The 26026-nt window shown below is 48.7% G+C and overlaps 1 protein-coding gene across 1 annotated transcript in view; it reads left to right on the forward strand.

The window, feature by feature from the left end:
• Positions 1–26026, forward strand: part of ARL5A (ARF like GTPase 5A) — a 311540-nt gene that overhangs the window by 128509 nt on the left and 157005 nt on the right. The window contains exon 3 of the mRNA XM_069616456.1: positions 22942–23089. Coding sequence (XP_069472557.1) covers positions 22942–23089 — 148 coding nt within the window. The remainder of the gene's footprint in view (positions 1–22941; positions 23090–26026) is intronic.

Genomic DNA, 26026 nt, shown 5'->3' on the forward strand with positions numbered 1-26026 from the left:
TGTAGTCTTATCTGTCTTTGGTACAAGTTTTTTCTTTTTCTGGTGGTTGTCCTTTTTCCTGCACTCTTATTCAATTTTCCTACTTGTTTTCTTCAGGGATTTGAGGTGGGGTGTGAACCATCTTGCCATTTTTGTTTACGAAGGGGCGAACGCTTTTTCTGGTGGAATGTCATCTAGGGTTTCCATAATCCATTTTTGGATTATCTCCATTTTTGCTTCTGTGAGTTGTTTCTAAAACAGTGTTTGGTGGTTTTCTGCTTTCTTGTCTTGAGGTACATTGTGTTAAGTGATTTCCAGTTTAGTTTCTGAATTGTTTTGTTTTTATAGAGCTGGATTGTCTTTGTGTTGGTGGCTCACAAAGGGTATTATAAGTTGGTCACTGCAGAGAACTTGCATTGGCGGATGTCGTTGCAATCAATTTCATTTGCTAAAAATTGCATCTCTAAGGTCTGCCCTGTTGAGTCGGTTGCCCCTTCACCATTTGCGCTAGGTGCATTGTTGTTATAGTTGAGTCTGTGATTTCTTCTTCAACCATATGTTAAAATCTCCAGTTATAATCCGGTTGTCATATTTTATGGCAAAGTTGGTAATGGCATCTACAAATGTCTCTGAAGGTACCGTTGTATGTACAGTATGTAGGTTTGGTGGCCCAAGGCTAGGTGGAAGAAACGCGATTCACAGTTTGGGATATTTAGTGCTTTTGCTGCTTTGGGCACATCAGTGTCTCTCTCCTCTTTTTCCTTCAGTCTGCTTGTTTCAGTTTGAAGTTTTTTGGTAGGGGTTTGTGTGCAACTACCTACTAATTCTTCTGTTAGCCATGTTTCGGTGAGGAATAGGATGTCTGTTCTACTCTCGATGAGGTTGTTGTATATCTCTGGTGTGTTTTGACATCAATCTGGTGTTAACTAGGTTACAGTAGATCATTTTGTTTTCCGAGGTGTGTTTGTCTTTTGAAGGTTGTGTTGGTAATTTTAATTTGGCATTGGTTCAGCATTCCTTATAACTGTACATTGGGTTTCGCTGTGGAAGTTGTGTGGCAGTTTCGTTGCTTCAATTTCTTTGTTGAGTACTTCTTGAAGGTTGCATTTTGGGCTCATGTCGTCTTCATGGTTGTCTTGGTTCTAGTTGATTAGTTATTCCCTCACAGTTCTTTTGTGTGATGGTTTCTTTGTTCAATTGCGCTATTTCTGTCCACCTCTGGTCTGACACTTGTGTTCTCGCTCCTTGTGTGGTTGGAGTGTTTACGAATGGCTGGTTATCGGGGTGGGTTACTAAGCAGTGTGATGGGTACAGTAATTTTGGTCGTGTTCTGGTAAAGAGGCTTTTTTAGAGAGTGGTTTATTGTATAGTTTATTGTGTTGGTGGGTTCCTTGACATGGGAATTTGAGATTCAATCTATATTATTCTTTTATTGTGCCTTCATGTGTGCCACGTGACATTTTGTTTTTCATTGGAATGTGGGCTTGTTGATTCCTTGTTTGGATTTGGGCGTTATTAGTTTAGTGTTTTTGGTCCTTCATGGTAGATTTTCCTGATCTCCAGTGGTTTACTCATGTTGTTCAGCAGGGGTAAGATAGTGCAGGGATAACGCTACAGTGGGAGAAATTGAGTGGCAAAGCTTTATGCGGCAAAACATCACACCGTCGAGACATCACTATGGTGGTAGCTTCATGTTGGGTAAGATTTTCTTTTTGCAACTTTCACTACACAGATTCCTGTGGAACCCCATTTTTATCCTGTTTCTGACCCTTCTCGTGCCTTGTGCTCATTGTTATGGGTAAACTGATCTGTCCTTCCTGGAAACGTTCACTTTTTTAATTCTTGTATTGTTATATTGCACACAGCATCTTCAAATGTAGTGTAATGGGGATACTTTTGTATCGCCCTATCGTTTTAGAAAGCGGATGTTTGGTTACTTCTATATGTGCCTAAAGACAAGTTGGTGGCAGACTTGCGTTTTTTCTTTATTTCTGGTGTGCACGTTGGGTCCTTTCTCTCCTCCACCTCTATCTAAACATGTGGTGTTCGCCAGGGCTCTAACCTCTATCACCCTGGCTCTTCAATGTCTACTTGGCTCCTTTGGTACATCTGATCTCTACCTTCTCTAATGTTCCTTCAGGCTCCCCTCAGCCTCCTCTCCTCTTGCTCATTCCTGACTGTCTATCCGCAATTCAGGATTGGTGCGCCTCCCACTACCTCTGCCTTAATGCCAGTAAGACGGCAATCATTGGGACCCCTGCCCTCTTCCTTCGCCTTCATGTGAGGGGGAAAAAACCTTGGTATCATCTTTGACTTCACGCTCCCCTTCTGTCCGCACATCATGGACCTTGCTAAGAAGGCCAACTGCACCTCCTCAGAGGTATTATTCCTTTTCTCACTTCAACCAGAAGCTGTGTCTTTATAACCCTGGTTCTCTCTAGGCTGGACTACTGCAACAGCCTCTTTCTCAGTCTGCCTTCCTCTACTCTCTGCCCTCTGCAACTAATCTAGAACAGGACTGCAGGACTTATCCTTTGCCTCAAGCCCAGGGACAATCTCTCTATAGGCCTGAAATCTCTACACTGGCTGCCAGCGGCTGCAAGGATCAAGTTCAACACCCTCTACATTGTCCACAAGGCTTTCTCGGGCCGGGGCCCGCACTAAATCCAACTCCCTTCCAAAATACCTTAATTGTTGAGCCCTTTGCTCAGCTACCTCCAACTTTGAGGGTCAGACTCTTCTCCGGGCAGAGTGTCGCGGGGTACATCTCTCATCTCTGCAGGTTCCTCTATCTGGAATGGCTTCTCTGCCCCCTCAAACTTGAGCCGGACCACCTGACATTCCCGAAGCAGCTCAAGACCTATCTTTTTCTAATCTTTCTCTTTCTCCTGCTGGCCACCTGTCTGCCGCGCCGACTGGTTGCCTGGCTACCCTCAGAGTCTCACCGGGTACTGTTGGGAAGGAAATGAGCCTATCCCGCCCCCCTAGGAGCTTTAGGGTGTGGCGAATCCCAGGAAGACACCTGTGATGTGCCTGGGGGGTGCTAAGCGACCCTGCACGGACATATTATATGAACTGTAGAGGTTTAGACTTAGTGCGCGCATATAAACAGATGCCATTTTAAACATTGGGCCTTTATGGCAGCGCGGTAGACACAGGCCGCACACCTAATGAAGAAACCTGAATAGGCCCAAGCACTGACGAGAGAGACCTGTACGGTTAATTTCCACAAGAACCCTACTTTGTTCTGCAACTGTTGCCGATTTGCTTTATCCCAAGAGAGAATGTGTCCTGCAAGGCCACGAGATGGTCCTAGGCGCCTCGCCAAAAGTGTTATCACAACCAGGCCCGAGCAAAACAAAAAACCATTATAATGGCAGAGTATTGCTCATTATCACAAATAGACGTCTCTTACCTTGATGTAGCTCGGGGCCAGGGCCCAGTGCAGGGCTTTGATGCCAGGTAAACGGAAGGCGCCCTTCGACCCTGCCGGCTGCCTGGGCAGCGCTATTCGAAAGGAGAAGGCAATGTATTTCTCTTACTGAATCTGTTTAGGTTGCACTTTGATACCATATGTAATTGTCAGAGACTGGCACTGAGATCATCACATTTTTCAATTTGTTTGTGTTTCAGGGCAAGTGGTGCCCAATGTCCTGCAGAAAAAGGTTTGCTGCATACATAGGTGGTAGTTAAGGGTAGGAAGGAGTAAGGGCTCTTACTACTCATTTTCAAAACGTCTTTCAGGGGCATCCTCTGCTTCAGACTGAATGTTTCACTGGGCACTAGGTGTAGGTTCTAGTTACATTCTGGGACCTATATGAAAGCTTAGTGTGTCTATCACACTTTCCGATATTGACACCCTGGGACTGCCCTCCTGCCCCTGACAGTTCATCTTGTCTAGATGAGTGCAACACATTTTGATAACTTTACAAACTTGTTTTTATCAGAATTCTCTTTATGGGAGACCTGCATCAAGTCTGTTTGAGTTGGCTCGTGCCCTTTAGCCTGTAAAACCACACTTCTACAAGTTCATGTAAAGTTATTGTGTACTTATACAGATTTTACATTGGCTCAAAACAAACAAGTACTTCTAGTAAGTTTATTTCAAATGTGTACTCATTCATAACACTCAACATGTATAAAAATATAAACATAGTCGATGGTAATATATATTTAAATCAATTCGATTAATCTTACTATAGAAACTGTTTCAGTCATCTATCTTGATTTTCTCATCTGTTTAATTCCTTTAGTGTATTAAATACTCTATGTTCAAGGGGATTTATTTGTATACTAGTTTTTCTTATTTAATGGGATCCTCAAGAAATGTACTGTCCAAATTAGTGTTCTGACCACGATCAGTAGTAAATGCATTTAAACTGACATTAGCTGTTGAAACTTTATTTATCAGAATCAAACATTTCCTATGAGTCATTTATGGCTGAGCACAAGGCTGGCACTTGATAGTTTGACTGCACTCGTCGAAGAAACCTCTTCCCGAAACCCATGCGTGCCATGGTGAGAAACATAAACGACCACTGCATGCCATCGATTGCTTTTTCATCATCCAAGGCAAGACGGACGGCCGTAATCCCACGTTTCATGACCACCTTCACCAGATGGCACACCTGCCTTGTGTTATTGTTTGCTGGGATCTGATAAATCCTGACTGGTCGGGGTGAATAAGGTACAGAAGTAGACCCTCTAGTCTAGTTGCCAGGATCTTGGTATAGTTCTTGCCATCATTGTTAATAAAAGCTATTGGACGGTATGAGCCACAACTTGTCAGATATTTGCCTGACTTTGGGAACACCACTAGCTTAGTCCATGGACTCTGTGATGCCCCTCCATCTCGAGTTATATAGTCACGCTAAGTGCGGGCCAAGATAGATCAGTACTTTCTGTAAAAGGCGGTCGTAAATCGATCCATGCCCAGGGCTTTATGCGGGGTCGGGGGTGTCCCTCTCCTCCTCTGTGATGTCTTCCTCAAGTGCCGCTCTATCCACCTCTGACAAAATTGGTCATTACCACGTTCAGGTGTGCTTTCTGTGGGTATCCTTGAGGCCTGTCTGACTGGTAGAGAGCACCATAGAAGTGTTGAAAGCACCTGAAAATTCCCACTTTGTCTACCACGTCCTCCCTTTCATTGTAACGGATTCTCAGGATAGTCTGGGCCGCTCCCATGTCGAAGCTGCCTCGCCAGTAGCTTAACACGAGGCAGTTCCCCCTCACATAGAATCTCTGCCTCGTGTTAAGGAGGCACTGCTCTACCTTTTTGGCCCTCAGCAGGTCCAGTTGGCCCCTGATTGCTCTGTATCTGTTTAGCGTGTCTTTCTGGGCTGTACCTCAGTTGAGGCATAATGTTTAATTGTGCTTCCAGATCTTCTTCCAATATCCTAGTTTGTTTGTCCCTGAAGGTATTGAGAGCAGTCGGCTCTCCCCTGATTACCGTGTTGAAGGCATCCCACCAGTTCCCCGGGGAGCTGTCGGACATTATTTTTTCCTGAAAATGGGTCTGAAGTCTTTCCTGTCAGTCGCTGACAGAACGGTGTCTGATAGTTTACAATTCAGTAGGCACCATTGCCAGAGCATCCTCTGCCCCAGGGACATATCAACCTTTTTGCCCAGTTGGGGCATGGTCTGACAGAGCAATCGCTACCAGTTACCTCCCGAGTTTGCCCCGCCAGTTGAGCCCACGCATAGATGTAGTCTATGCGATCTAGTGTCCTGTGGACATGTGAATAGTATGTATATCCTGCTACAGAACAAGTGCACCAGGCATTCACCAGCCGTAACCCCTGAAACCTCTTTGAGCTTCTCAGGCGGTGCACCCTGGGTTGTATATTCCGTTCCACTGCGGTCTTCCCCCGGTACCCACCCCACATTCAGATCTCTGGTCAGTATAACATACCCCTCCGCCATCCATTCCAGCTCAGCCAATTTCGTTCTGAGAAACCCATCTTACCCTGAGTTTGGTTCGTAAGCAGTCGCCAGTGTAAATGTGTCAGTATTAATGGGAAGTCTGATAAAAATAAATCCCACCCCAGTATCCTCCTTTGTGGCCAGAACGACCATGCTGGCCGGGAATGTTCCTGAAGGCTATTGAGACCCCCTGCTGTTTTATCAGTGTCATTACCCTGAAGATCTGTGGATACATCTGCAGTCTGAGCCTTGACTTATCACTCTTTCAAATGCAGGTTTCTTGGAGTGTGTGAGCCCCGTTTCTCCCGCCTGAAGAAGTGGTCCACCTTGCGTCGTTTTACCAGGGAATTCAGTCCTCTAATGTTATAGACATTGAAACCTCTGATCGTTCCTTCCACCACACCCCTCCACCTCTTCCCCAAGACCTCCTTTGTCACCTCTTGGAGCCCTACGACCGCCCAACTTGCATATTTCGCCTGGCACATTGATGCTGACCCCCTTCTCGCCCCTTTCACTACTTTCGCCCTCCCAGGTCCATCACCTACAATCAATCCCAGTGTACCGCAGCTCCCCTTCCCATTCCACCCAATCCCACCCCTCCAGCCCCGACCTTGCAACATCCCAGGCTGGCCCATGGGTCCTAGAGACAACTTTGGGACAAGAACCCAAGGATGTACCGGTAAACCACCTGTATCCAAGAACCGCAGACAGATCACTAAACCTCTACATGAGATTCCAAAATAACACACTCCCCACAACAAGTTCCCCAATCTGCTAGGGCCCCCTCCACCCGAGACCCATGAGTGCGATCCCTACTGCACTCTCTCAGGTAGTAGCTGTGGTATCACTGTTTTACTGCACCCGCCTCCCTTTCTCCCCATGCACATCTGTTTGTGTTCCCAGTCAGCCAGGTTCTGATGACACCTCTTCATTTACCCCCCTCTTGTGTGATGTCTTTGGACTTGCTCCAGTCTTTCGGAGCCGAAGGCTGTTTATTGTCCCTCACCACTGTCCCATTGCCGCCTCCTCTGGGTGCCGAGACCCGGGTCATCCGGGACAAGTGCCCCGTCACAGCTCTCTGGCGATATCGCGCTGAGACTTTCCTCACAAGATGCCACCCTGCATTGCCTCCCTTTCCATGTTAACAAGCCGAATGGAAAGGTCCACTTGTATCAGACTTTTTCTTGGTTGAGGGTTTTAGCTACAGGCCCCATCAGTCTCCTCTTAAGAAGCTTAGATTGTGGCAAATCTTGGAAGAGTTGTACTTCTGACTCGTTTTATTTTCAAGGAGGTGGCTGTGCGGGCAGCCTTCAGGACTTGCTCCTTTTAACCATATGATGCAAATGCGTTTAGTACATCTCTTGGGCGGGCTCCCGGTTACCTTCTCGTGGGTGTCACACTGTGGATTCTGTCTAGACGGATCCCATCTAGGGAACCTCCAGGAGGGGTTCTACGAAAAAGAATTGCACTGTCATTTTGAGGTCTCTATCCGTGACCACCTCTGGAACATTTTTAAGGCGTATGTTTGATCGCTGTGATCTGTTAAGATCTTTGCACTGGAGTTCTAGGTTGTGCGACATCCATGCTAGTTGGTCCAGTGCTTTGTCATTTTTACTGGAGCCCTCAGCCAATTCTTGGAGAGCCTGTTAATTCAGGTCTACCCATTGCCCCAGTTTCGAGAGCTCCCCTTTGATCTCCTGCACAGCTTCCTTGAAGTCAGACTTTAAGGAGGAGAACTGTTCCTGAAAGGAGTCGGTGATCCGCGTCTGTAGGTCCGCTAGGCACTGCACCAAATCCTCCTTCTTGACCGCCATGGGGCTCAATGAGGATGAGGTCTGGCCACCCCCTGCAGCCACATCGGAGTGTGATGTGGGCTTTGGGACCCTTTGCTTGTCCAACTGCCAGCACCCGTTTAGAATGCCCTCTACCCCCTGTCTCTAAAGAAATAACCAATTATTCAAATGAAGGTACATCCAGGTGATTATCGACTAAGGCATTCATGACAGAGTACTGATGAGTTATATGGAAGAAATCCACTAAACCATGATTATTATTTATTCATTATAGATATGTTAAAGACGGAGAAGTCGGTAAAACGCGCCTAAAGAAGGGGGATAATATTAACCCAAAACGCGTAGAGAGAATGGCACATGGATTGGACAGATCACATGTTATTACATATCTCTTTGGTATAAATATGTGAGAATTAGCCGAAATCCATTGTACAAAATAGTCTACCTGTGATCAATTCAATAGGATATATTTTGAGAGAAATTGCTTAAATTCAAGACATTTGGTTCTAAATTGAATTTGATTGAAAACTACGTACATGTTGTGATTAATTGATTATGTTCTCGTGACAGAGAAATTCACATGAAACTGCGTTTTGAAATAAAACATTGTTTATTTAAAATGTGACCAGTAATGTGATTATTGATTATTTAAGTATTGATTGTGTTTACAATATCAATTGGGTGTCCAGGGAACGAAAGAGTTCCACACTTTTGTGGGAAGTTAGGACATGTGGTGCACGTTTGTTTCAGTGGTTTCCTGGTTGTAAATCTCAAATAGTTTTTTCCCCTACATTTTGACTTTGCTGGGCATTCTGGGTAATGAATTATAGCTCCACACAAGCGAGACTTCTTTAGATTCCCACAGTTGTCTTTTTAGAAATGCATGTGGTTCCCTGTTTTCCTTGGTGGCTGCGATACATCAGGCCCAAATGTGTGGGTTGTCCACAAGAGCAAAATCTTCTCTGCCGAAAGACTTTGGGTTACCAAGCTGTTTGGTGTATCCATGATTTAGCCTTTTCCCTTTGCGCCCAGGTCCTTGCACCATTTTTATTGGGACACCTGCGGGTTTGTGTGAAGGTAGGACATGTGGTTTCTTTTGGCTGTAGTTTTCATACATTTCCTACTGCGGTTTTTTACACAGCCCTATCCTTTTCCAAATGTGCCCTACCTGTCGTCCCTGCTTTAGGCAATGTATGCTTTTTTGACCTGTGCAGGTCGCCCATCGTTAAAGGTTCGCTCTGCTCTTTCAAAAACATGTATGCATTGCATTCTTCACCACATTGGTTTTCCTTATTTTTAAATGCGAAGTACGTCAGTTTAGGCTTTCGGCATAAAATTACTCTGTACCATGGCCTGATTTTTTTTTTTTTTGGCTCAAGGAATCTTGCAAACAACTTGTGACTTCCTAACCAGAATAGTCGGACACAGGGGGGATGTGCAATGTAGCGTTGCATGGCTTTTCTGAATGTTCATGGAAGCCATTACCTTACTAGTGCAAACATGTCCAGCACATACTTTTTTTTTTGTTGTCATTTTTCAGTTTTTTGCCAACTATTGGAATCCTGGGTACATAGTTGTTGCCTGACCTGCGCAAATGACTCCTTCCTGAACTTGGAATTTTATCTACATTTCAGAAATGTGTGCCTTGTTGTGTTCCCATTGAGCTTTCCTACCCTTCTCTTCCATTCTGTGCAAGTATGTCCTATTTAAAATAATAAAACAGAAAAATCGCCTACACTCCCACAAAACTGAGTACACTTAATGAAAACATATATTTCCACTCAACCTGTTCCTGAAAGCTTGGAAAATGGCGAATTCAGAACTGCAAACCTTTTGTTCGTAGCTCGTACAAGAAAAAGGAAAACGCAGGCTTCTTTGTAAATTTTATTGGTCACTATTTTTTAAATTTATTTTTTTATTTTTTCTCACCCCACCTACAGCAAACCAAGAATCCTTGGTGCTGTTATGACTGTCTACATGTGGGAAGAAAAGGGTGGACATTTGGCCAGGATATCACTTGTAACAAGGTTACAAGGAGTTGAATGCTGATATACCTAAATGTCCAAAAAAAGAGCTCAGCACTGGGAGGGAAAACCCTTAGCAGTTAAGTGGTTAGTGTACTTATTCCAATTACAGGGCCTCAAATGGGTGCTGTTATTTTTCATCACTACCTCCCTGAATCGGGAGTGTATTATTTGCGCTACTGCTGCCTTCCTTGGATGTGGTAGCCGCTTCCGAGGCTCCCTCTCCGGATTCCATCCCTGATTCCCAGTTACTTGTGATCCCCATGCTAGGCACAAAGTACCATTTGAAAGTTGATAGGGCAGACAACCGAATGTATTGGTGCCATCACAGGGACATTCGATCGGGCCGAGGCTATCTAGAGTCACCAAAGCGGGCGGGTGAGCCCAGATTGGTCTTGGTCTTATAAATGCATGCATCCCGGGAAGTCAGCGCTCGTCGGCATGCATTAGCTCTAGAATTACCATAGTTATCCAATTAACAGATGGAGCGATCAAAGGAGCCATAACTGATTCAATGGGCCATTTGCCGTTTCACTGTACCCGCTGTGTGTACTTGCACGTGCATGGCTTGATTTTTGAGACAAGCATATGCTACTGGCAGGATCAACCATGTAGCTGCACCTGCTGGATGGTGGCAATGGGGGAGCTGCGTGCCTGCCTTGGGCCGACCTTCGCACCTACTGGGCCATCTGTGAGACCAGAGCGCCAAGAGCGTCCCCCCAACGTGTGCAGGTTGGGTGGACAGGTGGGTCACCTGGCCACAGAGGGGTGGGAGGGAGAGTGGGCCCAGGCCCAACTTCAAGCTGTATGGATTCTCGGGCACACCACCACCAGTATGGTGACATTAGGGGGTCAGTACCCTACGGAACGTTTGTTCTGAACTGTTGGAGAAACGTGCATGGTAGAGAAGGGACCACAGCGTGGCTTGTGCGGCCTGCACTGGGACTAGCACCACCCAACCCAGTCCACTCTGATCTGACCACTAGGGAGCTGCCGGGCTGCACAGCCTTTGCTTTGCTCGTAGGGCAGAGCCACCCACGAGGGGGCCCTTCTCGAGGCGGGCATACCCTAGACACGGACCCAAGTCGGGTGGAAGTGAATTGCTTGAAACAGCTGAGCAAGCAGCCCAACCTTACATAGACCAAGTGCGCCAAATATATACCACATAGTACGGGGGAGGCAGCCTGGCAAGCCCGCCCTAACATCTGCATGTAAGTCGGTTTAGGTTCTCATCGGCCAGGCAACCTGACACCCATGAAACCAAAATGTGGCCTTTCAGAAGAGATCCCCCTCCCCCCAGCAGGCCAATCTCTGCTAGGGCTTTTCATGGGGCACATACATTGGCCGGCTCGGAAGTGCAGTAGTTTCACCATGGAGCCTGGCTTGGGAAGCAAGAACCAAGTGGAGCGGAGATGGGTCCCTCACACCTTGTCTATAGTAATCCGGAGGAAGGTGGCTAAGATTTCTAGTAATCTATGTACCAAGAGTGACAGAGTGGGACCTCTTGGCAAATGTTTCCAGGCTCCTTATAGACCCAACTGGAGGAACATTTCAAATTGATGCCCATCCGGTCTTCCAGAGCAGCCTGGCCATCATTCATTCCCATGGACAACTACCAGATGGCTGGGCTTAGAGTGACCATCTTTAGTGCAATGCATTTCAATGGGCCTGGATGGGAAGGGCCTCTGGCCCCCCTGGCAAAGGAACAGCAGGGGCCCAAGGCAGGGGGGCAGCAACCCCGGTCGTCCTTGGGCTCTGGCCGAGCCCCGTTTGAGCTTTTCCCCTTCCGCGTTTTGAGCATTTGCCGCTGCGTTAGAGGTTTTCCCTCTGCCTGGGCTCCCTGGGACTGCCGCTGGGCTTGGGGATGGATGACCCAGGTGTGTGACAGGCGGCCAAGACCAACACTGACCCGTGAACACCATGGAACTCGGTGATGGCCACTATGAGTGCCTCTACCCTTGTGGCGGAAAGGGTTCAGCTCTGGGCATCCCTTGACACCAGCATCCTGTTTCAGACTTGGTGATGAATGGGTGACACTTGCCTGATGACTGGGACTATAACCCTTGGATGCCATTGACCTCTGGGCTGGCCACTACAAGCGATTCTAGCCCTGTTGATGAGAGGGGCCCGCTTGGGGGTGCCTCTTGACCCTGCACCCTGTTGTGGGCTGGACCACACACGGGTGGCGTTACCCAGAGGCCGGGGAGGACTTTAGTCAGGAAGGGGCCGGAATTTTCATTTCCGACATCCATCTATGCGTTAGGTGGAAGTACCTCTCAGAAATATTTTCACTGGGGCCGAGACTTAGGCCCAGCCTCCGTGCACCAATCCAGACTAAGACACAGATTCTTCCCTGCATCGATCCGGGGAGGCGTCTGCGACAGAAAACTGCCATGCAGGGAGACACTTCCAGACTGACCAAGTCCACACAAAGTGGGGGCTTGTGGAACCCAACCGTAGACAAATGTGGAGTCAGCCAGGCCAGCTGCAACCCTGGCCATCTGGTCAGACTGCCCCGGCCAGATGGCCGGTTGGGCCACAACCAGATGTGCAAGGAGCCGTCCTGCTGTGCCCACCCTGACCCCAACGTCCAGGGACTGGGCCTTAAGGTGCCACCTCCGCGCACTGGGTCCAGGGCTGAAGCTGCCATCTCTTTCCTGTCTGCCCCTCAAGGGCTTGGTTGAGCCACTCTGCCTGCCGCCGGCTGGCCTAAGGCCATCTGGTCTTCCAGTCAGACTGGAAAGGGAGAAGAGCTCTCCCCGCCTAGCCCGCGCCCCCGGTGCACCCAAGGTGGGTGAGAGTTTCATGTGCACCCCACAGCACAGCAGGAGGAAGGGTGGAGACCCTTGCAGTGCCACCACAGCGCTTTTGACTAAAAGTTTGGCTGAGAGGATGACTTTCAATAGTTGCCAGCGAGGTAGTGCCTCTGCTACTTGGGGAAATCCTGACCAGAATCAGTTTGTCTATGAATGATTTATCACCAGGTTCCCCAGGAACATGCAGTGCACTACTGGCGAGATGTGGTCTCCTTCTGTTCACACTTGAGGCAACCAGCTCTTTGCCCTGTCCCAGAGGCCGGCTATCCTAGGCTGACAGAGGCTCCACAGCACTGCAGTATCGTTACGTTTTAGGGGGGATTCTGAATTGAGGCGTTCAGTCATAATTCCCCATTGGCTTCTCAGCAAAGCACATAAACCGAATGTCTCAAATTGCGGTTCCTCTCTTGCTAAGCAGGATTACTATTGCAACAACACATCATTAGTACAGTAAAACTAACCTGTCTCACGATGATTTAAGCCCAGCTCACGTTCCCCATTAGTGGGTTAACCCAGTCCAATGCTTGGTGAATTCTGCTTCACAATGATGGGAAGAACCGATATCTAAGGATCAAAAAGTGACGTCGCTATGAATGCTTGGTCGCCACCAGTCCGTTATCCCCGCAGTAACTTTTCTGACACCACCTGCTTGAAACCCAAAAAGTCAGGAGGATCGTAAGGCTCTCGCTTTCACAGTCTGTTATTCATACTGAAAATCGAGATCAAGCAAGCTTTTGCCCTTGCTCCGTGGTAGGCTTCTGTCCTCCCTGAGCTCACCTTAGTTATTGTTTTAACGTGTACCGCCCCAGTCAAAATCCCTACCTGCTACTGTCCCCAGAGCTGGTCATGCCCAGTGGGCGTAGCAGCGCTTGGAGCCAGAAGCGAGATCCCCACGTGGCTCGCATCCCCTGCCCCACCTTGCTGGGTAAGTGAAAAAATGTGGCATTAGACAGCCAGAGGTCCTCCCACTTATCCTTTACACCTCATGTCTCGTCACAGTGCCAGACGAGAATCACGCTCAACATGGTCTTCTTTTCCCATTGATTCTGCCAAGCCCATTCCATTGGCTGTGGTTTTGCTAGATAGTAGGTAGAGACAGTGAGAATCTCGTTCCTCCATTCAGACGCATCACTAATTTGATAGTGAGGCATTTGGCTACCTTAAGAGAGTCCACTTACTCCTGCCGTTTACATGCGCTTCATTGGATTTCTTCATCTTCACTGACCTTCAGAGCACTAGACAGAATCGTACCTCGTCAACACCTACTGTGGGCCTTTGCGATACGTTGCTTTAATTAAACAGTCAGATTCTCCTGTTCCGCACCAGTTCTAAGACAGCTGCTAGGTGTCGGCCGAGGCAGAACGCCGGCCCTGAACACCAGGAGGGTAACAGAGAGCCGACCGCAGCTGGGGAGATCCATTTGAAGGGCCAGGCTTGCGTTCAGAGTTGGCACCGCCCTGGCGGTGGGAAGGGGGTGGGGTATGCCTAATCCAGCAGTGGCACAGACCCACTTCCCGCCCGACCGACCCAGGCCTTAGAGCCAATCCTTATCCCGAAGTTACAGATCTGGCATGCTGCCTTACCTTATCTACATTATTTGAACATGCCAGAGGCTGTTCACCATGGAGACTTGCTGCAGATATAGGTATGGCTTCTCCGAGATCTTTTGTTACGGCACTGGAAGCTGCCAGTCTCTGCCACTCCGGGTTTGGGGATCTGAACCAGACTCTCTTTCAATCGGCTGAGGGAAACGGAGGCCATCACCCATCTCTTCCGAATGGCACTCGCCCATCTCTTAGGACCGATTGACCCATGTTTAACTGCTGTTCACATGGAACCCTTCTGCACTTCGGCCTTCTGAGTTCTTGTTTGAATATTTACTACTACCACCAAAATCTGCACCTGCAGCGGCTCCACCCAGGCACTGGCCCGGGCTTCTTTGCATACCGCAGCGCCCCTTCTACTCCTCGCGGCTTAGCTCCCGCGACTCTCTGCATCGGTGATGGACGGATATGGGCCCGATGCTCCAGCGCCATAAATGCTGAGGGCCAGTTGATTCGGCAGGTGAGTTATTTCACACTCCTTAGCGGATTCCAACTTTCATGGCCACCGTCTTGCTTATAACAGCCAACACGTTTTCTGGGGTCTGAGTGTCTGCATCGGGTGCCCTAACCCTGCGTTCCATTCCGCAGTGCCAGTTTTGCTTACCAAAACCTGCCCACTGGGCACTCGCATTCAATGCCTTGCTCCACGCCAGTGAGCCAGGCTTCTTACCCATTTAAAGTTTGAGAATAGGTTGGGATAGTTTCGGCCCCAAGACCTCGAGTTTTTCACTTTACCAGATAAAACTGGGGTTTCCGAGCACCAGCTATCCTGAGAGAACCTTCGGAGGGAACTAGCTACTAGATGGTTTGATGAATTTTTCACCCGTATACCCAGGTCGGATGACCAGTTTGCACACCGGGACCACTACTGACCTCCATCAGTTTCTTGTGGCTTCGCCCTGGCTAGGCATAGTTCCATCCTTCGGGTCCTATCTCCCACGCTCATGCGCCACCTGCCCAACTGAGCGGGCCAAGACAGGTCAGACGTGTGCCGGCGGCGACAGGATCCCACCTCAGCTGGCGCGCACCAGCCCTCAACTTCATTGCACCACAATGTTTTGTTTGGCCCTCCAACGTGCGCACGTGTTAGACTCCTTGGTCCATGTTTCAAGACGGGTCGGGTGGATGACGGACATCACCACAGACCACTGGCGCCATTAGTGGGCATCCCCCCTAGAGCAGAGAGCCACCTGACCCCCAGGGCCTTTCCAGCTGAACCGGAGCTGGTTGCAGTGTACCTACATGGAAGAAATGCACCCTGCGGGCGCTGGGTGCACCTGGGCAGAGTTCTGGCAAGGCGATCTGCAGTTCCGGGTGACTTACTACATGGACCCCAGCCGTTTACCTGCCCTCTCTCTTCAAAGTTCTTTTCAAGTTTTCCCTTACAGTACTTGTTGGCCATCTGTCTCACACCCGTATTTAGCCTTCGATTGTTTACCAACCGCTTTGGCCTGCATTCTCAAGCAACCCTACTCCGAAAAGACCCAATCCCGGTGCGCCGGTAGCCGTTAATGGCCCTACAATGCCCGGGGGATGAGCCTCAATCAAAGGAACTTGGGCCCCCTGAGTGACGCTGGCACATTTATGGCACCTGCTGGGGATTCAGCGCCGGGCTCTTCCCTCGCCATTACTGAGGGAATCCTGGTTAGTTTATTTTACCCTGTTTAGTAATATGCTTAAATTCAGCAGGTTGCCACGTCTGATCTGAGGTCATATGTTTGGGAGCTGAATCACGGTGGTGGCCAGCCTCTGGCCCAGGCTGTACGAGAGGGCGGAGGGTTGTGCCAGCCCCACGCCTCTGCTGCGGCCGAGTGTGTGCTGTCCTGGTCTGTGGCCAAAGCCCACGTTGTCATGAGGCCTACTGTTCAGGGCTGTCCTGTGCCGTCAGCCATGGGACACCACAGACTGCCACAAGCAGCGCACCCAGGTGTAGGGTGAAGGTCAGCTGTTTTTTCTTTTTTAAAGGCCTGCCACCACCACAGTGGCTGGCCGGGCCCTCCTGAAACCGCACGAGGTGGGGAAACTGGGTGGCCGGGGCGCACCAGCCTACATGCCAGGTCCAGGGATCCTGCGACTGTGCTGATCAGGGTTTGACCTTAGGGGGGACGAAGAGAACGGTGCCCCCTCGACTGCCCCAGCCGCGTCCCAGGGAGGGAACCCTGGGGCGATTGACGTTGAAGCGACCCTCAAACAGACATAGCCCCGGGAGGTGCGTTCGAAAGTGACGATCATCAATGTGTCCTGCAATTAACACTAATTCTCACTGCGTTCGAGCCGAGTGATCCACAGCCAAGAATCACAAGCAACTTTCTTTTGTTCTAGATGATGGCCCAAATCTGCTGCTGCAGGCAAGGCTAGGGGGAGGCAGCACTGCCTGGTAGGCGAGAGACAGAACACCCTCCCCTGTCTAGCTTACCCACTTGGGAGTTGGCCAAGACCATCGTGGTTTTAAAACAAAAAATAAATCCAGTTGCTCAGCCTGGGAAGCCGCTCTGCTGCCTGCCCACCCGGCCCAATCCACTCATCCTTCACAGACCTCCTGCTCCCCTTTGGGGGGGGGAGATGAGGGCCGGAGACAGCATGGGCAGTGTGGTCGGGTGGCACCGCTAGTGTCTTCAAACCCCAGCCCGGCTGCACAGGGCTGAGTTCCAGGTACATGTACACGAGGGACGGTCGCCTGCTGCACCTGGCCATCACTCGCTCCTAACAATGGGCAGCCGAATCCTTGATGCCCACCTGTTAAGTAGGCCCGACTGCAGTTCGGACCACGTCTGGCGTGCCGGGCCACTGTCCCCCTGGGGGGGATGCGTCCTTCGTGAACAGCCAGGTTTCCCTCTGCTCTCAGCTGCCCCTAATTGGGGCTTCCCTGCTGACCGGGGTGCACCCACCAACACCCGCTGGTGGGTCGGATTGAGGAGCATGCCTGACTGGCACAGCGGCCAGCTTGGTGAGGCGAGGGGGGTCACTCGGGGCTCCCTCTCCGTTGCATGTTTGGGGACATCCTGGCAGGTTAATCCAACCCTGCTGGACGTCCCCATATGTTTACTGGGTTGCAGACCCCCTCGGTGGAAGGGATCCCGCTCCCCAGCGCCTGCTCCCCCACACGCCCTAGATTTGGACCACTCTGCTGGCCGGACCATAGCACGAGGGGTACCCTGGGCTGTGTCTGTGCACGTCTGGGATGCAACAGAGATGCGGCCTGCAGCTCTCCATTAGTATGCTCCGCCGTTAATGATCTTTCTGGAGTTTCACCTACGGAAACCTTGTTATGATATCTACTACCTCTAGATTGTCAAGGTTGATTGTTTTCTCTGTTCTCTGACAGGGCCGTTGCTGATACTGGCGGGGCCAATCCAAGGACCTCTATTAAGCCAGCCAATCGGTAGTAGTGACGGGTGGTGTGTACAAAGGGCAGGGACTTGATCATCTCAATGTTACGCTCACCTGGTATCCACACGGACGCCACCCAGCCCGTTTACTCGCGAGTATGCTTCTCAGCTTTGCCCAGATGTGGTCTGCGGGGAAGGTTCTGCCTGAAAATACAGGAGGACTGTGTTCAAGGCTGACCGACCGGGGTAAGTATCCTCCCTCCACCCCCGTATGATTTCAGCCCCTCTGGGGCCCTCTCCTCACTTTGTGGTAGAGTTAGGCGTGCTCTCCGTCCTGCCTTCTTTGCAGGGGCACGTTGTCTTTCGTGGGCGTGTGCGGTCCAGTTACTTCACTGACGCCGCCCATTTTATATTGTTCAGGTAGGTCTTATTGCTGTTCTTTAGTTTTGTTGCTATCCTGCATGCCTTTCTTTGTTTTTCTCCCTTAGGTATGCAGAGCTTCAGTGCGGTGAATTGGCTTGGTTGAGCCCCGCTGGTAAATGATGGCGTATTAAGAGCGCTATGATGCGGTAAGTAAGCACTATGCATAGCGCTGCGAAGTCTTGACTTTGCTAAGCTGTGTTTTCCTTCCTTTTAGGTCGCAGTGTTCTTCAGCGCGAGTGGAATGTCCGGAGTGGTGCCAGCCGAGAGGCGACCAGCCAGGCAAGCCTTTTGAGCAGTTCGTAACATGCAAATGTCTCTACTGCTTTCTTTAATGTTGCCTCTATCTTCCTCTTTCAGGTTGTTCTGTCCAGGAGGCGTGCAGATTCGAGGAAGCTGTTCTCAGTAGCTGCGAGTGGCTAAAGATGAAGACTGCAGTTAAGATGATGATGATGATGATGCTGCTGCTAATGATGTTCCTTTTGTCTCCTTGCAGGTTCTGCTTCTCCGAGGTTCGAGGGAATAGCTGCAGCTTGCAACGTGACGCTCACCATTTCCAAAGTAACGCAAAGCGTGTTGTCTTGCTCAGGTGTGGTTTAAATAGCCCTACCAAAATAGTCCAGGTAAAGTAGTCCCTAGGCTGCCACACCCAAAACACTAGACTGCATAGCTTGGTTCTTTGGAACCAAGCTATGTGGAAGCCTCTATGTTGGCTGATAACGCATTAAGTAGTTCCCAAGCACATGTTTTTCATGGGGTATGAGCCTGGCGCCACAGGTGCCAGGAGTGGCCCCAAGAGGGTTTTGTAAAAGGATGCCAGGTTCTAGAAGCCCGATTCCTGACTCCACCTGGCCAATGGGTTTGCCAGAGGGGGGGTTTTGGGCGAGGGTCGTGACATTCAAGCTATGACTTCATTCATGGGAAATGATTGCAATCCCTAATCTTTCACGAACATGGTTCAGCAGTTTACCTGCACCTGTAGGCAAAGGGTACACGCACGCTGATCCGTTCAGTGTAGCACTCGTGCAGCCCCGGACATCTTAGGGCATCATTATTGCTCGATAGAAGTTCAATGCCCACTGCTCGGGGTTGTTTAACTAGTTAGCATTGCAGAGTCTTGTTTGTTTTCAGAATTAATGAGACCAATCACTCCACCAAGTAAAAACAGCCATGCACCACCACCCACAAAATCGATGAGAGCTATCCATCTGTCAATCCTTTCTGTGTCCGTGCTGGGTGAGGGTTCCCTTGTTGAGTCAAATTAAGCCACAGGATCCACTCCTGGTGGTGCCCTTTGGTCAATTCCTTTAAGTTTCAGCTTTGCAACATACTACCCCTGGAAGCCAAAGACTGTTTTGCCAGAAGCTGCTGGTCGTGGGAGTAATACGGCAGTTTCGCTAGTCTGCATTGTTTATGGTCGGTGCTACGACTGTATCTGATCGCCTTCGAAACTCCAACTTTCGTTCTTGATAATGAAAACATTCTTGGCAAATCCTTTCGCTTTGGTTCATCTTGCGCCTGTCCAAGAAAGAATTTCACCTGTAGCGGCACAATACGAATGCCCTCGGCCGTCCCTCTTAATCATGGCCCAGGTCCGAAAACCAACAAAATGGAACCAGGGAACCATTCCATTATTCCTAGCTGAAGTGTTCGGGCGACCTGCCTGCTTTGAATACTCTAATTTGTTCAAAGTAAACGCTTTTGGACACCCACAACTCTCGGTCAAGAGCATCAAGGGGGCGCAGAGGCGGGGGCTTGTACAGACGGTAGCTCGCCTTACAGCGGACTGCGAGCTCAATCCCAAGATCCAACTATAAGCTCTTTAATTTCAGTAACTTTAATATACGCTATTGGAGCTGGAATTACTATGGCTGCTGGCACCAGACTTCCCCTCCAATGGATCCTCGTCAAAGGATTTAACCCTTTAATTGCGGAGGACGAGAGAGCTCGTCCTCCGCACTGCTTACTTGTTGGGGGTACGGGGGAATGCTCCCCACCCCCCCCGAGCAGCACTAATCCTCCCCAGGCAATGAAGGGGTAGACTTCCATGCCTGGGGGTTGTGTGCCACCGTGATCAGGAAATTAGATGTACATGCAGAATTCAAAAGGCTTCATCATATGAATTTCTCACACATTTTTCAGTGTTGCGCTTGCATTTTCTGCCAGATTGGCTTGTGGGGCGGGGAGGGGGGGGTTTATTGGAAAGGAGAGGCTCTCCCCTTTCCGATTCCTCATACAAGCAGATTGCTGGTCGAGGATAGTTTGATCCTCGACCAGCAATCGCCACTAGACCACCAGGGGATTGATTTGGAGGTGCCCCTCCCCTCAGGCCAAACCGCTCCCCACCATACAATAAAGGTGATATGGTGGCCCAATGTTTTGCCTCTTTTGGTGGCAGATGTGTGCTGTTTTGCACCCATTTGCCCCCAAGGAAGGCAAAATATAGCGCCCCATGAAAGTAGCCACATTTGGGGGCATCCCGGGGCTGACCCTGTGGGGCCTGCTCTCTTAGGAATCCCCTAAGGAGGGCTGGATCCTTTCTACATACCTGGGTGGGGTGTTGGCAAAGGTGGGGGCAGAAAGAAGCCCTAGGCCACCCTGGAAAGCATGTTGGGGGTGGTGGGCTGTTTGGCCCATTGCCTGTCGCAGCACCCCCGGCTGTCCTGGGGCTCTGGGCTTGCTGCGTCAGATTTTCCATCAGGAGAGGGACAGAACTCTGCTGGGGCTCCCCATGACCACCCCTGGTCTGGGGACGGTCAACCCATGTGCAAGGCAGACACCCAAGCCCGGGGGCAGCTATGCTTGCCATCCTAGAGCTCCGGCTGTGCTGGGTTGCAGCTTTTCCCTGCAAGGAGGGATGGGGACCCCTCCGGGCTGCTCCATGACTGCCGCTGGGCTGGGCTGGGCTGGGGAGGCGGTCGACCCACATGCAAGACAGGTGTCCATGGCTGGGGGCAACACCCCCGGCTGTGGTGCTCTGGCCGTCCTGGAGCTCTGGCCATCCTGCATTACAGCTTTTCCCTGGGGGTAGGGACGGGAACCTGCTAGGCCATCCCATGACCGCTGCTGGGCTTGGGGGTGAACCACCCTTTTTTCTTTTCTGCCCAGGCAAGCGCACCCCTCAAGTGAGGTCTGGTTTTCATCAGGACATCTGTGTGAACGTGGGAAGGTTGAACATGTGGTGGTTTGCGAGCGTTTTGGTCATTTCCCAGTGGAAATTGTTTTGAAAGTAGTTTTCTGTCACATTTACAACTTTGCGCTGCATTCTGGGTAAGAAATTCTAGCTATAGCGCTAATCATGTTAGTGATGCCTCTTTGGATTTCCATGGGTGTCTTTTCAGAAATGCATGGGGTTCCCCGTTTTCCTTGCTATCTGACACCCAAAGGCCAAATCTGTGGGTTGTCCACAAGGCCAAACCCAGTCTTCCGCAGGGCGTTTGGTGAACCAGTGATTTAGCCTTTTTCCTTTGCTCGCAGGTCGTTGCACCCACACACGTGAGGTACCATTTTTTTTAATTTATTTTTTTTATCAAGAAACCTGTGGGAAGGAAAGACAGGTGGTGTTTTCTCTTGGTTGTGATGACGTTTTCATACATTTCCTACTGCGGTTTGTTACACACTATAATTTCCAAATGTGCCATACATTTAGTTGCTGGTTTTGGCACTATATGCTTTTGTGACCTGTGCAAGGCCCCTATCATTCAAAAGGGGCCGTTTGTGCTCGTTTAAAGAATGTATGCTTAGCATTCTTGACCACATTTGTTTTACTTATTTGGCTTGGATTTTGGTTCACGGTTTTGCTTGTTTTGTGAAACCTTTTGAAAAATGTGTGATTTCCTAACTAGAAGAGTTTGGGGAATGTAGCGGTATATTGCTTTTATAAATATTCATGAAAGCCATTACCTTACTAGTGCAAACATGTCCAACACATACTTTCTTTTTCTGTCACTTTTCCAATTTGTTTGCCAAATTATTGAAATTATGGGTACATAGTTGTTGCCTGACCTGCGAAAATGAACCGTTCCTGAACTACTTTTCAGAAATATATGCCTTTGTGTTTCCATTGAGTATTCCTACCCTCCTCTTCCATTCCGTGTAAGCACGTCTTATTAAAAATATTTTTTTTAAAAGGGAGGGGGGGAAATCGCCTACCTCCCACAAAACTGAAGGTACATTTATGAGAAAGTTTTCTTTCCACTCAACCTGTTCCTGAAAGCTTGGAAAATGGCAAATTTAGAACTGCAAACCTTTTGAACCTAGATGATGCAAGGAAAAAAAAACCATAGGCTCGTCATCCCCACCTCCTACATCAAACAGCGAATGTCCAATGTTGGTTGTCCTTAATCTATGTATGTCCACTTATGTATTGTCCCAGGTGACAGTGCCATTTACTCCCCTCTATAACCTGGCCACAATATCCCTCACTTCTGGATTGTAAGAAGATCACTGCTAACTGTCAAATCTGATTTGTTATCTATTGTATGTTCTTTTGTGATCAAAAGAGCACTGGTCCTCCTGTATATGAATAACATCACCAAACTGGTCAATTCTGGTTGATTAGGGGAAACTAACTAGCCTTTACTTCATAGGGATGATTACTCTAGGAGCTACAGAGTGCCTGCAAAGGGGATCTCCTGTGTTGCTAACTTCTTGTGGTGCTGATGACCAAGTACCCTGCGAAGGCCCAATACTCATCTGACCGCTGGCATTTCACAACCGTTTTTTGGCAGGGTGCTTTCACTGAATTTCTCTTAGCTGGACTCTGTAAAGACATGTGGCACACGAGACAACCCAAGACTGCTGGATGTATAGCGGTGTGGGAGTGGTTGGATGGTATTTCTGGATTGAAATCCCCCTGCAGCCATGCACAATTACTCTGGCTGTGATCTTTAGTTCATGAATCTAAATTCTCAACAGTAATTCTAACCTTAATTTTAACATTGCCGTTTTCTGAATCTTCCCCTTTAAGTGAGTTCATTCCAGATTTTATCGGTTTTGCAAAATCTAGTCATCCATGACAGTATTTCCTTTGGTAATGTATTTCTGTTTTGCAGTTCGATGAATGAAGTTGTGCATACATCTCCTACAATAGGAAGTAACGTGGAAGAAATTGTCGTCAATAATACTAGATTTCTAATGTGGGATATTGGAGGACAAGAATCGCTCCGTTCTTCATGGAATACTTACTATACAAACACGGAGGTACGTTTCACTTAGACCTTTGTTTTTTAATAACTTTCTCAAATTTAGAATACTAAATATTGTTCTCATTGTGAAGTGTGATTCCAGTTGCAGGTTTTCGAACTGCTGCCTTTTCTAGTAAGGGAATTAAATGCAACTGTTTTCTGTAAGTCGGCAGAAGCAGAAGTGTTGGTTTCTGGTATATCCATGTTCGTCTCTGCACCTCACATTTGTAGTTACTGTTTGAGGGCCTCTAATGCCCTTCCTTTTTCTTGTCTCACGCTGCCAATGTATGGCTTAGGATAGCTGAAAGCAGCTTTTTTTTTCTTATTTTGCATTTGTCAAAACATTTTCAATCCCCCCCCCCCTTGCCTCCCACCCCACTCCGCCTCTCCACCCCCCTTGAGGAACTGCATGTCCGCACTACGCACCTTTGGGAGCATAACTTTGTTCTCAATAGAGCACACTAGGTACTAAGCCAGTCACTGCTTATCCAACACTTGCACATTTTGTGGACACCATTGTTGTACAAATCACTTTCCAAGAAGCAAATAGTTTCTCACCTTTCCTTCCGAAATCTCTGTTTCCCCTTGGATCTTATACATGATCCACTCCATCGCTACTATCTCCCACAATTTGCGAAGCTAATTCACTACCGTAGGTGGGCTTTTTTTTGTTTCCAGTCTTTTGTAATTACCATCTAGGCTGCAATTAGTAAGGTTACCAGTACTCTTTTCTGTGATTTTGAGATTGTGTATTGTTCCAGTTCAACCAGTCCCCCTAGGGTTTCTGCTAATGAGGGGTAGGATCTCCGGCACTATTTCTTGTAGAAATCTCATGACGTCCTCCCTGAACTCTTTGATCTTAGGGCACACCCACCAAATATGTCCCTGTTCCCGGTTACCATTACACCCCCTCTAGCACTCCGCCTAAACTGAGCTGTACATTGTGTCATTTAATAGGGGCATAATGCCACTGTAGCATAATTTTATAGCAGGCCTCCTGCACCTGTAGGGACCTGGTAAGTTTCGGGATGTTCCTCCATAATTCTTCCCAATGCCCAGCCAGAACCTCCTGTCCCAGCAAGCCTTCCCATGCTATTTAATACAGCCACATCTTTTGGTCTGTACATTCCTGCTGTATCCTATATATGTCTGCGGCTAAGTGTTTGTCCCCTGTGTGGGAGGTGACGTATGTCTTGAATTTTGTCAGTTGCTGTTGCCTTATTGCCGCTTGTCAAATCTCTGTCATAGCCAGTGCCGCAATTGGTTATATTCAAATCTGTCCCCTTATGTAGCTTGCAGTCTTCAAATGTAGCTATTTCCCCCTCCCACAACATATCTCTAGTGCTGGGGTGAAATTCGGATTGTGGAACTTGGGGGTAAAGGGCGACGGAATGGATGATAAACATCCCCGCTTAATCCACCTATCCCATATGTCACATGTTGTATGAAGTAACCTACTAGGCCTGGCGCCCGGTGGCCTATCCTTCTCGTGTAGCCAAAGTAGGCTGTCTAGCGAGCAACCCGCTACAGCCCTATCCATTCGTGCCAATATATTTTTTCTTTACCGCAGCTTGTTGGGGTCCTTATTTGGTTTCATGAACAGCACCACCTTAGTCATTGAGTGTGTCACTTCTTTTCAGTTTCGTTAAGAGTTATATGATTTTGTAAGAACACGTTTTAACTCGTTACAGAATATTTTGTAAAAGAGCCCCGTTTAGCCATCAAGTCCGAGTGGCTTATTAGGAAGGTTCTTTATCGCTCTTTCAACCTCCTTTTGACTTTCGGCCCCTTTCCAAACTGTCCTTCTCCTCTTCCGTTATCTTCGTAAGCTTTAGCCCTTCTAAAAATGCCTGTATCTTTGGTCTCTGGACGCCCAGAGGAATACAATTGCTTATAATATGCTGTGAAGGACTGGACTATCCCTTCCAAGTCGGTGACTAGCGAGCCATATAACTGCTTTATTCCCCCAACGAGATGTTGACCTCTGTTTCAAGAGCCTGGCCAGCATTTTATCAGCCTTGTTGGCTCCCACATAATAGCGTTGCTTAAGGCTCAAAAGAGCACTCTCGGCCTTAGTGGTTCTTAGTAGCAGCAGCTTTCTCTGTGCTTCCTTCACCTTGCTGTAGTTTCTCCTGTTTTTCCGCCCTGCCAGCTCTATTTGGGCCTGTCAGCGTACCTCCTCAAGATCCTTTTCCATTCTATCTCTCTCTTTGTCTTTTGGGCTTTTAAGGAGATCAACCCCCATCACTCCCCTCATCCCCCAACACCGCCTTAAAGGCATCCCATACTGTGCTCTGCGGGACCCCATGCGTATTGTTCAGTTTGAAGTACTGTACGATTTTACTCTTCACTATTTCCCGTACAACTTCGTCCCAAATAAGTTCACCAGGTAGTGTCCATGTCCACATAGGATTACTTGGCTTCAGGCCCCTGAGAGATACCTGAATTGGTACATGATCTGAAAGGGAGATCGGTTTTACCTCTATCTATTAATGCACCTAATATTTGTGGGGTGCCCCATGCGTAATCTATTCTGGAGTAAGTTCGGTGGACATGGGAGAAACAAGTGTACCCTCGATCCTGCCCCTTTTTGCCCTCCAGAGGTCTCATCGACCATCCCATCTAAATGTTCCTGCACTGCCTCCGATGGTTGTGACCCCTTTCCAGTACCCTGGTTGCTCCTATCTTTCGCGGGTCCCAAGCTATATTAGTCTCCTGTAAGGATGATTTCCCCTTCCGCAAACTCTTCCAATTTCCCCAGCCTCTGATATAAAAAGGCGTCCTGTCCCGTATTAGGGGCATATAGTGTTAGTATTGTCATAACCCTTTTTCCCAGCTGTAGATATAAGATATAATTCCCATTCGGGTCGGCTAAGGTTCAGATTATTTTTTACCTAAGCATATTTTTTATGCCCACCAAAACGCCTGCCGTTCTATTACGGGCATTTGCTTC

This window comes from Ambystoma mexicanum, chromosome 9, assembly GCF_040938575.1.
Source record: "Ambystoma mexicanum isolate Mex_15411 chromosome 9, UKY_AmexF1_1, whole genome shotgun sequence".
Classification (NCBI taxonomy): domain Eukaryota; kingdom Metazoa; phylum Chordata; class Amphibia; order Caudata; family Ambystomatidae; genus Ambystoma; species Ambystoma mexicanum.